General features: G+C 46.4%; 1 protein-coding gene across 1 annotated transcript in view; it reads right to left on the reverse strand.

Moving 5' to 3' along the window:
* Nucleotides 1–13,805, reverse strand: part of Dock5 (dedicator of cytokinesis 5) — a 182,496-nt gene that overhangs the window by 45,877 nt on the left and 122,814 nt on the right. The window contains exons 21-27 of the mRNA XM_021204056.2: nucleotides 12,501–12,601; nucleotides 9,510–9,644; nucleotides 7,752–7,863; nucleotides 6,894–6,964; nucleotides 6,265–6,371; nucleotides 3,522–3,658; nucleotides 903–998 (exon numbers count right to left, since the gene is read on the reverse strand). Of these exons, the coding sequence (XP_021059715.1) occupies nucleotides 903–998; nucleotides 3,522–3,658; nucleotides 6,265–6,371; nucleotides 6,894–6,964; nucleotides 7,752–7,863; nucleotides 9,510–9,644; nucleotides 12,501–12,601 (759 nt within the window). The remainder of the gene's footprint in view (nucleotides 1–902; nucleotides 999–3,521; nucleotides 3,659–6,264; nucleotides 6,372–6,893; nucleotides 6,965–7,751; nucleotides 7,864–9,509; nucleotides 9,645–12,500; nucleotides 12,602–13,805) is intronic.

The raw sequence follows: 13,805 nt of genomic DNA on the forward strand, positions 1-13,805 counted from the left end.
ATCCACACAGAGGAGAGAAATGCCTGAAGGTCCCTCCACACATACATCATGGCACATGTGTGCCCTTTTACACACACACACACACACACACAAAGATTAATTTAAGAAGGAAACCTTGCGCTCCTGAGAACAGGTGGAAAACAAGATACCTTCAGCAGGGGCTGTTCTTTTACCATTGTTTGCTACGTGATATGGAAATGCCTGCAGGGGGAAGGAGAAGCCAGGAGCTAGGCCTTGGGAAACTCAAGTCTTGGAGAGAAAGCTCAGCCTCTTGGAGAGTCCAGATTGACTATCTCAAAGTCACCAGCTAATTACTGCTGGATGCTTACGAGCTTTCTATTTGATGTCACCACTGCATGCTCTCCCACCGGGACCACTCCGGTCACCTGGGCTGGATGCTGTAAGGTCTTGATTCAATGGTCTCTTGCTGTCAGTCTGCTGCTTCTCACTCTCTGCTCCTTGCTACTTATTCTTAATAAGTCAGCCATTCAAAATCAAAGCGTGGCTACCTTAGATCATCCTTTGGACCATACAGAATGGCCCTCTAAAATCTAACCTCAGCTTTTGGTGTAATCAATAGAAGCTTTTTTCACTTTAATCATGACACCATTCAGGTTTGTATCATTATTCCGGCTTCAATTTTGTCCTTTATTGACAACTATTTAGGCATAATAGACAGGTCACAGGCCTTCTTCAAAACACACTGACCACTTATCCTTAGTGACACCTGCCTTTTTTCTCCAACTAAAAGGACCTCATGATCTAAAAGGATCCTGAAAAAGCTGAGATATGCTTATAACACGACATGGTGAAATCGGGGCCTACATGCATTCAGTGTGGAACCAGTGGTGGAATAGAATGAGACCGTGTCCCTGCAGTGTGGGTGACCAGGAGAGACTCACAATGTGAGGAGACTGTCGGCTCATCCCAATCACGGTCCGGTTGATCCTTCTCAGCAGCCTCTCCATGATCAGTTGTATGTGAGCTGAAGTGGGACCCTGCGGGAGAAATGCAGCTGTGACATGCCCAGCTAACGATGCTGAGCAGATGAGGGGAACCCAGGACAATCAGGAAAAGCACAAAGTTCTTGATGCTTCTGTGCAGGGGGCAAATAAACAAACAAGCAAGCAAACAAACAGAACTCCCCCTCCCCAACCAAGCTTAAGGGACTGTGGTGCAATAAATGTTTGTGTTTCCTTTTCAGTATAAATGTTAAAGACCTAACACCCAATACTATCAGAGGACCCCTGGAAGGTAATTAAGGTTACGACGGTGGGGCCCTGATCTGAGGGGATTTGTGCCCTTATTAGAAGAGACACTGAGGGGGAGCCTATGCATTTGCGCTTTATCCTCTTGCAGGTGTAGACATGGAGTAGAGTCCATGAGAACACACAGGGAGGGGGTGACCATCCATGAGCCTTGCAGTGTCCTCAGCAGAGCTCAACCACGCTGACACCCTACCCTCAGACTTCCAGCTTCTAGAACTTCCAAGGAACTAAACTTCTGTTTAAGCCTCTGTGGTGTGGTACAGAAAACGGGGCACCATCACTCCAGGACTTAACATTCTAACAGTCACACATGACTCGGGGCCATTATTCCTCTTCGCCAACTTTTAGTCCTCATAACTGGGAAAGGAGGAAGGTCACAGTGTTCTTATTGGTCTCAACCAGACTAACACAACACAGCTTCGGATACATGTGCACAGTAATTCCCTCCCTGTTTGTAGTTGACATTACATTCCCTGAGTTTCAGGGTATCCATTTTTCCTTTACCAATGATGTCACCTGCAAATAGCTTCTTGGTTAGGATTGAGAGCCCACAGTCCACTTGCCCCTCTCAATGCTGGAACCCTTTCTGGATTGAATCTGACAGGTCTTGTATGTTCTGCCACAGTAAAAGTCACTTTAAAAAAAAGCTATGTATATGACATGACTGGTCACATTTTTTATTCACTACCAAGTTCTTGGTTAGAAAGCAAATTCCAAATCATGGCACTACTGGAAAATGTCTTCAGCTTCCTCGTGTGGTTTCTACAGGGATGTGTAAGGATAAAAAGGGGGTGGGCTATCTATCATGAATAAATAGCAAATGAATTGTACAAACAGTACTTGAATGCCTGGGATTCAAGGATATAGAAAGACAAGTTTAGAGCTTAATCAGAGAAGACAACAGTATCTTCATATGCTTCTGGGACCAAGGATGGCATAGAATACAGAAGCACCCAAGGGAGTGACAAGCTGAGGATACAGTGGGCTGCTGATACGGTGGCCTGCTGAGCTGTGGTTGAGCCAGTCAAGTAAAGTAAGACTTGGCTGGGAGTCTCAGAGAGAGCATTTCCTGTGTCCTTTGGCAGAGTAGACTCTGAAGATAGTGCTGAGAAGCACAGGCCAAAGACAAATGGTCCCCTGCCTGCCATGTGGGGAGCCCTACGCCTGGCAACCATCATTTGTTTGGGGTGGGACACGTTTTCTTCCGGGCCACCAGTGTTCAGGAGAAACATGCTCTGTGCAGTTTCCCAGCATCTCCGGTGGAGCCTGAACACAAGACACAGGAGATCCAGGCAGGTTCAGCTACTGTTCTCAAAGGGTGGGGTCGGGGGCTAGATCCCAGAGAATACCAAATTAAAAATATTTTTTTTTCTAATGGGCTCCAGAGATGGCAAGCATATCAGAGAGAAGACAAGGCCAGAACGCAGAAGCTCAAGAGGTTTCTTCAGGAATATCACCTTAGCGGGTCTTAGCAGAAACTGTTTTTTTTTTCCTTCCTTAAGGTTTGGGTGTGTACCCATATGACTATACATATGCATTTACCTACACATGCATGTGGAAGCCAGTGCTGCCTTTTTTCTTGCTATTTTATTTGCTGAGTTAGGATCTCCCACTGGAAGTACAGATCACTATTTTCCTGGACTGGCTGACTAGTGATTCCTGGAGGGTATGCCTGTCTCTATATAACAGTGCTGGGATTACATATCTGTATGTGCGGCCATGCCCAGATTTTACATGTGTGCTAGGGAATCCAAATGTGTGCTAGGTCGTCATGCTTGTATAGCAAACTCTTTACCCTGCTGAGCTGTCTTCCTAGCCTATGAACTTACAGATCTGTTTGGTTGTTTTTTTGAGGTAGGGCCTTACCAAGTAACCATGTCTGGCCTGGAATGTACTAGGTAATATCAATCTGACCTTAGCCTCAGAGATCTGCCTACCTTTGCCTCTTGAATGCTGAGATTAAAGTGTGCACCATCGCACCTGAGCAACGTAAAGTCTATAAGAGCATGGCCAATGGCCTCCCTGGTAAGCCAGTTAGGAAAAGCAGTCCATTAGGGCCCTCAGACTAAGTCATTTGCTTATCTTTCTCAACCTAACGTGAGGTACACCGCGTTTAGTCCATTCTGAAAAGGACGAAGCTTGCTCTATTACTTCAAGTGCTCCGACACTGCCTGAGATGAGGAAGACCACAGTTTCCTGCTGGGTGCAAAGGGACTAGCAGAGGCTCAGGCCCTAGGAGGTGACTGGACTCACCACATCCGTCCTGTCTAGCACCTCTAGGATGTTGCTTAGAAGCTGTGAGCTCGCCTCGTGGTCCGGTTTGGTCGAGTGGTCGTCCAGCTGGCCACTGAGCTGGTCTGTCAGTAGAGGCAGCAGCACTTCCCTGCACTCTGAAGAAGAACAGAGAATGGCTCACACAGGGCTACCTGTTAGCCCCCTCTACAACTGCACTTGCCTCTGAACACCCTGCAGCCAGCCCAGCCAAAGAGAACATGGATTTAGGCATGGAGTTCCAACTTCAACTAAGAGACTCCTAGCACAGGCGGATGAGATATGAGCACGGATTACAGTCTTTCTTCTTCAAAGCTGGGGACTGACAGAGGGCCTCTGTCTCTATGGCTGAGACACAGACCTAAGCCCTAACAGTGTGTAAATTATGTAACGATTTCACCAGGTTTTAATTTTCAAAATTGTTTGTATTGCCTGTGTACGCATATGCGTGCGCACATACACTTGCTTGGGTTTTACATGTAACAAATTCAAGCAGTGGCCCATGGAGGTTACAAGAAAGCATCAGATCTCCTAAAGGCTGGAGTTACAGATGGTTGTGAGCTTCCATTTGGGTGCTGGACATTGAACCTGGATTCTCCACAAAAGCAGCAAGTGCTGTCAATTACTTAGCTATCTCTCCAGACTGCCCACCCACTCCCATTTTTGTATTAAAATTTTAATTTTCTGGGTTTTGATGCTAGAGATTGAAGCCATGGCTTATACATGCTAGGGGCATGCTCTACACCACCTCCTCATCCACAGTTTGGTTGTCTGTTTTCTAAATGTTACCATGAACACTAAGTTACAGGAAGTAGATAAAAACAAAGGCAGACAGCCATGTTCTCAGAAAGTTTCCACTTGACCAAGACAGTTATCAAATTCCTGCGAGTCCTGGCTGTCTGGCTCACATCTTTGTGGATGTGTGGTTTATGGAAAGGGTCATTACATCCTTTTCTTGGGATCTCCACCATGACGGCACTTCATTAGGATGACTCTAAGTTCTCCAGACATTACAATGGTGACTGTAACCAGTGATTTTACTGCCACCAACTAGAGCTACCTAACTGGTGACTGGAGAGATGACTCTTGAATTTGATCTCCAGAACACATGTAACAGAAGGAGTGGACTGATTCCCAACAGTTCCTCTGACCTCTATGTATGTGTGGTAATATGCACATATAAATACACACATACATACATGTATACATACACACACACAGAGAGAGAGAGAGAGAGAGAGAGAGAGAGAGAGAGAGAGAGAGAGAGAGAGAAAACATATAAAATGTAAAAGGATAAAATAAGATAAAAGGAAAAGAACCATCTAGCTACGTGTGGTGGTGCATGCTTTCAATCCTAGCCCTCAAGAGATAGACGGAAGAGCTAGGGTTTGAGGTCAGCCTGGGCTGCAAAGAGAAGACTGCTTTAGTAAAAAGGGAAAGAAGCAACAGTAACAACTATCAGAGATGTTAAACCAGGCTGCAGAGATGATGGCTCGGCAGTTAAACAGCACTTGCTGCTTTTCCAGAGGACCCGAGTCTGGTTCCCAGTACACACATCGGGTGGCTCAGATCCACCTGCCACTTCAGCTCTAAATCAGACATCTCTTCTGGCCTCCTTGGGCACTTGTATGTACACACACACACACACACACACACACACACACACACACACACACGCATGCACGAATGGAGAGAGGGAATGTGGGGAGAATAAAAAAAGAAAACTTAAACTGACTTCAGCTTCTTAAACTTCTTTCCAGAGGTCCTGAAAATCATCAAACTAGCTGGGTGTTGGTGGTGCACACCTTTAATCCCAGCACTCGGGAGGTAGAGGCACTCTGAGTTTGAGGCCATCCTGGTCTACAGAGTGAGTTCCAGGATAGCCAAGGCTATTGCAGAAACAAAACAAAACAAAACAAAACAAAACAAAAACCCTGTCTCAAAAAATCAAACCAAACAACCAAATAAATAAGTAAAAATGAAGAATAAACAAAGAGACAGCCAACCGTCAAGGGTATTGCTGGTACCAAAGTCAAATCAAATAACACAAGAAACAAAACCCAGGCCGGGAAGGAAGTAATGACTGTCTGGACATGGCCTGGCCTGGGGGCAGGGCAGAGGCCGCGGGATCTCTTGCCTGTGCTTAACAGTTCGTTTGTAAAGTTTCATTACTGTCTTCTTGTTAATGCCCTTCCCCACTTTTTGGTGGAGGCAGAAAGGTCGAGAATTTAAGGTCATTTTCAGATATATAGCAAATCTGAGTCGAGCCTAGGCTATATAAGACCCTTTCTTAAATATCACATACATGGAAAGGAAGAATGGGAGCGGTACTTAATATACTAGAATGTGTGTAGCTTATAGGCCAATAATATTTTGTATAGATGACATCAGCACCAACAAATTTTGATATTCACAGAATGTTCTAGAATCAGTCCTTCATAAATACCAAGAAAACAACCATAGTTTTTGGTGATGTCTGTCTCACTTCAGAATTGGATTACTAACTTCACAGAACAATAACTATCACATAGACATGCTACAAACATCTTGCTGTGTTCAATTTAAACTACTTGTTACGATAAACTAATCTACTCTCAGCCAGACAGAGCGGCTGGGGAACAGAGAACTGAAGTACCAGCCTCAGGAATGCTCGCTGTAACCCTGTGGTGAGCTGTGGCACACGGGTACTGCAGTGGAAGTCTGCTGACTCCTTCCCCAAACTCACCTGCCTGCTGGAAAAGGCTGCTCTCCACTATCTTGGTCATGCAGTTAAGTTTCTGCCGCACCAACTGGTTGTCAGGAATGCTTTGAATGAACTTGCAGAAGAGCACGCTGGAAGAGAAGTGGAGTGGGGTCAGTGCTTTCACGCTTGGCCGTCTGAAGGCATCCTTACACACTTCTCCACTAGAGCTGAGCAGGAGGAGTGGGCCCAGAAGCTCACAGATGACCTAAGACTTTATTTGAGAGTGTTTCTGGCGCTATGTTCCTGTTCCCTAGAGGGTTCTGTCTTAGAACTGAGTTTGCCCCAAACTCAACATCACTTTCCAGACCTGCCTGTTGCTTCAGCTTCTGCAAAACACCTTTTCTAGCAGTCTCCTCTCCACGGGCCCGGGCCACCATACTCTGCATCCCTAGGCTACTTTCATTTGCATCACTCCTTTCCCCACAGGGAGTACAAGTCTCTCCCAGGGGCCAGCTTTGTGTTTTCCTTTATCTCTTCAGTGGAACTGAGCACGCACATAGCGTTCATTCCCTTAACACTTCTTAGAACAAAAGCAAATGCAGGGCCTAGGTCCGCCAGGCACTGGGCTGCTCCTGCTAATGTCGAGACACAGATCCTGTTCTGCTTCTCACCTGAGCTCCATGGGATCAAACACCAGTTTGACGTCATTAATTATGCTGGGAAGGTACTTCAAGGCTGCCCCCTGTAAGAAGCACGAAGGCAGTCAGTGCCGAGGCAGACAAAAGACAAATATACCACTGTGTCCCAGGAGGAAAGGGCAGAACTTGGGGTTTAAATAAGGAACTGGAAGCAGATGCCCTTGCCATGAGATGCTGAGTGACCTCCCTGAACTCCCTTCTGAAAATGGAGGTCCGAGCCTTGGTCTTCATGACCAAAAGGCTCTGTGCATATTTTGGAGGCAGTTCAAGTTTCTTTCACCAAGTTACCATTAAAAGCAAGGAAGAAATAGTAACATTCAAACTGGAGCCCTCAAGGATGACGTGCCTCCCAGTCTGTAAAAACGGTTGCTGCTGGTGGTGACTTTACACTTGAAGAAGGAGGCTAAGGAAGGACTGAGAAGAGAAACAGCCACTCGTGAGAGTAGGGGGATCAGTTTGCTAAAATCAAGAGGCCAAGCAGGATGTGTAACAGCCATTATGCACACGAACAATGTCTGAAGAGGCAGCCTGTCTCTGGTGAATTGACTCTTGAATATACAACTGCGCATGGAAGCTAAAATGTGGACTTTTATTGTGTACCCACTTTTAGCAATGCTAGTCCTAGTCCGCAGGACCTCATGTGTGCTATGTCTACCACACAGCCACAGCCTCGTGCACTTTTCCTCTGCTTCTCTACTTCTGCCCATTCTACTAAGTTTCTTCTGCTTCTCATGAGCCTACTTCACATTCCCCTGCCTCCTACCACCACTATCACGTCACATTCTCATGAGGGGCCTTCAAGGGGTCCCCCCACAAGGTCATCAGGCTGACCTTGATCTTGACAGCTTCTTCCAGAGGCCTGTCCATCAGCGTGTTGAAAGCAAGAAACAGCTGGCGGATTGAGTCGTTAAACTCGTCTCCATCTTCGCTCTGGCCATAAAACCTAATGAGAAAAAGAAAATGGACAGTAGGCTTGTGGTCTCCAAAAACAACACTAGAGGTCAGCGCCTTGCTGGTCACGATCTCTAACTGTGCAGAGACATGGCATAGGGCACCCCATGACTGTTTTTAAGGGACCAAAAAATCAGCCCAAAGAGATTGAAACGCCATCAAGACACCGATAAAAGCAAAGTAGTCATTGGTAGGTGAAGTCCTAGCACAGGGTCTACAGCTGGCTAACCAGGACTGTCATCTGGAGATGCCTCTGGGCCTGGTAGTTTGTGGGTACCACCCGCAAAAGGAAAACAGCACAAAGTCACTGTGCAGATGCAGCTGGTGGAGCCAAGCATGGCTGCCTTCCTCAGCTCATGACCAACGGCAAGAGGCATAGGCTCCCAGGGCAGACACCTCTGCTGTCTGAATCATCCTTGCCCATTCTCCTCCAGCATCCCTTCTTTCTCCTCCCTCCCCACTGTCTCAGCCTCGATATGAGCTGAGGTCAAAGGCACTGCGAAGAAGCTCCCCAACCTAGCCTACAAATCCCAGGTACTGCTGGTCTGCTCAGCTGCAGGCACCTGGAATGTTATTGACAAGTGCTAGCTTTGAATAAAGCCTCCTAATTGTCGTCATAAGATAAGTGCCGTCAACTCAGTCGTCTCTGGGTAGTTTCTCCAAACACAGACATCTCAAGGAGAAGAGCGTGCACTAGGTCACTGATGGCAAGGCCACTAAGTATTCAAGAGTAGGTATGATGGATTCAGAATATAAGAACACATGCCAGCAAGCACATACTTATAGATATGTATCTCTGCTGGTCTCCTCCATTCACACAAACACACTGACTGATCTCTTTCTAAAAATCTAAAGTCTAAAAATTCTCCCAGACTCCAAAGCTTTGATGAATGCTGGCATGAAGCCTCATGTATAAAGTTCCCAATCTAACTATATAGAAGGGGTCAATCAAAATGTACATGCATGAAGAAATTGTATAAAATTGCCTTAAGCCCCAAAGCAGCTCAAAGTTAATCAAAATGGAACACACTTTAATTCTGTATTCAGTTCTCAACTGTTCTTGCTTCGGCAAACACCATCACTGCCCACACAACTTCAAGGCTGTCTTTGGCCCTTCCCTTTCTGTCACTGCCCCATCAAGTCCTACAACATCTAATTAGCTCTTCCTCTAGCGTCAACCCACCTTGGCAGTTGCATCTGAGGTTCGGCCTCAGTGTCTCACCCCGAGCACCCAATCAGGTGGTCGCTCACTTTCTACACAGGAAGTGAGATGATCATTCAGGAGTCAGAAATTATCTCACTAATCAAACTGCAGTACTGCCACCACACTTAGATTAGACTCAAGCATCTGGCTTGTCCCAAGACCTGTCTCTCTAAAAGCCATCATCACCATTCAAGAGCAAGCAGCAAATAAATTGACCATTTACGCCCATGAGTCCTGGTGCCATTGCTGCGTTAGGATTCTCTAGATGCAGACCTCAATGGTCCTTCTCCGGTGGTCTCATAATTCACCTCGACCTTCAACCCCAAAGATCTGAAGTTTGGTTATCCCATGACCAACTCACAAAGCTGAACACAAAGGAACATGAAGAACAAAGGGATCTAGACAAGTACTGGCAGCATCAATGGGACCATTACCTCAAGTAGAGCACCCGAGACTGAATGATGAATCGAAACAGGTACTTCAAGGATTTCAAAGCAGCAAATAGCAATTCTGTCTTGCTAGGGTCCTCGGCATTGGCCACATAAAAGTTCAGTACCTTGGAGAGTTTCCTAAAAATGGTAAGAAGGCATTGTTGTCAACATAGAGCTGGTAGGCTTAGGGTATGTACCACAGAAGGAAACAGTGGTTACTTGGGAAGCACAAGGCCCACCTTTCAAGTACACCCTCTTGAATACACCCTAAACAGGCAAACTAACTGCTGTGTTGTCTCCACATCTGTCTAGCTTCGACACTTCCTTTCTTCTTGGAAATACTGGGAAAACTAATTAAGTACCTAATTCCACAAGCCACAAGCATCCTTTGGTGGAACTGAAAAGAAGAACCAAGAGATGACAGATCTGGATCTACGGGGATGGTTTAGGGGTTTAGATACTTGTTATGCAAGCAGCAAGCCTGAGAACTGGGGTTTGGATCCCCAGAACCCAAGTAAATGCCAGGTGTGCCAGGTGGATCACCTGTAATCCAGCACGCAGAAGTCAGAGACAGGGGGAAGCATCTAACTTAAGTAGCTCCTTATACAAATTCAGGGGCAGTGATCCAGGAAGACTGGTAACATCAGCCTTGGGCCTTCAAAGTTAAATGAACACATAAGCATGCACACACACACACACACACACATCCATATACATGTACACACCACATACACAAACGCATGCAAAAGGGGGAAAGAGAATCGAAGAGTTGAAGAGATTTGTCTTAAGAGGGTATTTCTTTTTCTGGCATGTAAGACAGATATGTGAAGGACAGATGACACCTGCCTACTGCACTTGCCTAAGCTAATTCCTCCCAGCCTGCTCCAACCCTTTAAAAATCAACCTGGTACCAGACAGAGACTTCACGGATGAGAAAAGTGGACTCATTCTGACTCTATATCATCCATTATTCTGAACATGCCGACAGACAAGTATCTTCTGGGATTTCATGTAGTTTTACATTTTATTATGACTTGTATATGTACAGGTACATGTTTGCACATGTGTGTGCACTTGCACATAGAGGCAAAAGGTCAACCACAGATGTGGTTCTTTACAGCATCTTGTTTATTGAGACCTAGTTTCTCACTGAATCTAAAGTCACAGTTCTGATTAGGCTGGCTGGCCAGTGAGCCCCTGAGATCTGCTCATCTCTGCCCCCCTAGCATTGGGATTAGAAGTGTGTGCCACAATGCCCCTCCTTACTAGGTTCAGGTGATTGAACCCTGGTCCTCAGCCTTGAGCAAGCACTTTATGGACTGAGCCATTTCCCCAGCACCATGGCTTTAAGGTAACTCGGACTTTTGAAGATACCTATATTTCAATTACTTTTGTCTCCCCTAAGGCGTGTGTGTGTGTGTGTGTGTGTGTGTGTGTGTGTGTGTGTGTGTGTGTGTGTAAAATTAGCCCCAAATTCAAGTGCTGCAAATATACAGAGAGTAGTACAACCATTCTCTGGCAGGTAAGCATCTGGCTTGGAACTTCTCGCTGGTGCTGTTATGGTCTTGTGTCCGTGACTACTGAAAATTCCCTTAGGAGGTAGGTGAGAAAGTGAGAATCTATAATCCCAGCTCTTGGGAGGTAGGGGCAGGAGAATCAGGAGTTTATGTTTGCCCAGGGCTCTAATTAGGCTCGGTGCAACTAGAATTCTATATTAGATATCCTCAGTTGTAGCTGCTGATCCCTTGGAAAGTCAAGGTACTGGGTGGAAATATACCAAATACTGGTGTGTCTGCTGCCTTCTTGATCCATGAGGCAATCACTGATCATAAGGCTAGCTGGTATGTTACATAACATCTTCTTTGTATGTCTTGTGTTTCTGTATCTTCCCGACACAGAATGACCTGACCTGGTACATCAGAGAGCACTCATCAACATGATCTGACATGGCATGAGCCACTGTCCAGAGGACAGTTAACCAATCCCAGCTACAAGCCTGTCCTCATGTGGTCCCATTGCACTGCACAGTAACTGGAATTCAACAATGGGGGTTGGCAGGCCACATGGGGAGCTGAGTACCACTGGGAGAAACAGTGACCATGACAGGTTGGTTCCTCTAGTCAGCAAGCCGCAAACTGCATACTGAAAGTCTGCTCTCTACAAAAGGTTAAAACTATTGCCTGTTGAGTAAAAGGAAAAATAAACCAAATTACCCAATGTCCTACAAGCAATCAGTTCCCCAAAGCACTGTGGGGTAGGGCTGAGGGTGTGGCCTGACCTTCTTGGTTTTGCCTAGTTCATTGTCAGATCCTTTGGTGCCTCAGGATTATCTCACTTAATCAGATTCATAAGGTCCTGTCTTTGGCCATCTGCTTTGGAATTCTGTGCCTGTCTTCATCTCTCCATTGTATGCCCTTGGGTTTTGTCTTTTTCGTTTTGTGTGTATACATGCATCTGTACATGTGTATGTACATACAGATGGGTGTGAGCATATACACCTTGAGGTCAGAGGTCTATGTCAGGTGTCTGTCATAATTATTCTCTACTTTTTGAGTCAGATTCTCTCTGGAGCTCGCTAATTCAATATAACTTGATAGCCAACAAGCCCCAGGAATCCTCCTGTCTCCACCTCTTCCAGGGCAGGGATTACAGGCATGCGATTGGCTGTAATATTGGGTCCTGGCTTTTTCTTGAGTCCTGGGGATCAAACACAGGTCTCTGTGTGAGCACAGAAAGCGCTGCTGTGCTGACTGCACCATCTCCCCAGCATACACTCTGGGGTTTTAAGAAACAATTCTTACCCTGACGGAAGGGGCTCAGTTGAACACCGTGTCCCACTGACATGTTATTCAAACGGCCTCTTTCCGCAAAGATGTTTAGAACACAGTCCCACCCTCTAGTCATGCTGACTACATGAACACTCCTCTTGTTTCTCAAGTGTCCAGCCCCCCCAAACGACTCCGACGACACACAGGTCCCCCGAGTCATACTTACACGTGTGCCAAGGTGGCACTGAAATGCTTGTAGATGTAGGTTTCAAGTACAGGGTTAAAATGCTGAAACTTGATGTCTCCTATCAGCGAGATGATGAAGACCTGCCGAAGGTGGCCAGCATTAGCAGCGGCAGTGAACACCCCCCTCCCCCCAGTGATCCAGTGAACACCCCCCTCCCCCAGTGCTCCAGTGAACACCCCCAAGTACTCCTCCCCCCAGTGCTCCAGTGAACACCCCCCTCCCCCAGTGCTCCAGTGAATACCCCCCTCCCCCAGTGCTCCAGTGAACACCCCCACCCCCAGTGCTTCTCCGTCTGTGATCAAGACTCTTAACCTCCTGGTGCCTTTTCTTTCTCCATCATTATTTACGACATTTAGACAACATTCTACTGTTCAAGCTGAACAGTAAGTCTTAGGGTGCATGTTTAACATAGAGAGATTATACATGTGCAGCCTACTGCTCTGAGTAAACCGATCCAGGTCATCACCACTGGCCATGGGAAGCTAATGTCTCAAAGAAGTGCTGGCTGTACACAGATGACTTATGTCACAGAAGAAGGGAGGGAGGAAGGGAGATAGAGAAAGGGGCTTGTGGGAATTGTAAACTAACACAACTTTGTAAGAGATTTTTTCCAAGTGGAGTATGAGTAACCCCCGAGTTTCAGAGACTGGTCTCCCCATTTCTTCCCTGTATGGTAACTTTTGTCTACACAGAACCTACAGTGTCCACAAAGAACCACAGTCCACCAAGAATGTGTATGTATAAATGAAGAGGCACCTGGGATTGCCATCTATGCCAACGGCCAGCTGCCTGCCCTTCTGGGCTTAATCTGCCTGGTCTCTAGTCAGCCTCTTTTTCCTATAAATGGGACCATCTCAAGTTGACAGCCTTGCCTACGTCTAGCTTGCAACATTAGCTTAGATGCTGTTATGGTTTGTATATGCTTAGTCCAGGGAGTGGCACTACTAGAAGGTGTGGCTCTGTTGGAGTAGGTGTGTCCTTGTTGGAACAGGTGTGTCACTGTGTGTGTGGGGGCTTTAAGGACCACATCCTAGCTGCCTGGAAGCCAATCTTCCACTAGCAGCCTTCAGATGAAGATGTAGAACTCCCAGCTTCTCCTGCGCCATGCCTGTCTAGATGCTGCCATGTTCCTGCCTTGATGATAGTGGAATAAACCTCTGAACCTGTAAGCCAGCCCCAGTTACATGTTGTCCTTAGAAGAGTTGTCCTGGTCATGGTGTCTGCTCACAGCAGTAAAACCATCCTGATCCCCTGCCAAACTGACCAGTTTTCTCACACTGGTAA

This window comes from Mus pahari, chromosome 8 (assembly GCF_900095145.1).
Source record: "Mus pahari chromosome 8, PAHARI_EIJ_v1.1, whole genome shotgun sequence".
In the NCBI taxonomy this organism is placed as follows: domain Eukaryota; kingdom Metazoa; phylum Chordata; class Mammalia; order Rodentia; family Muridae; genus Mus; species Mus pahari.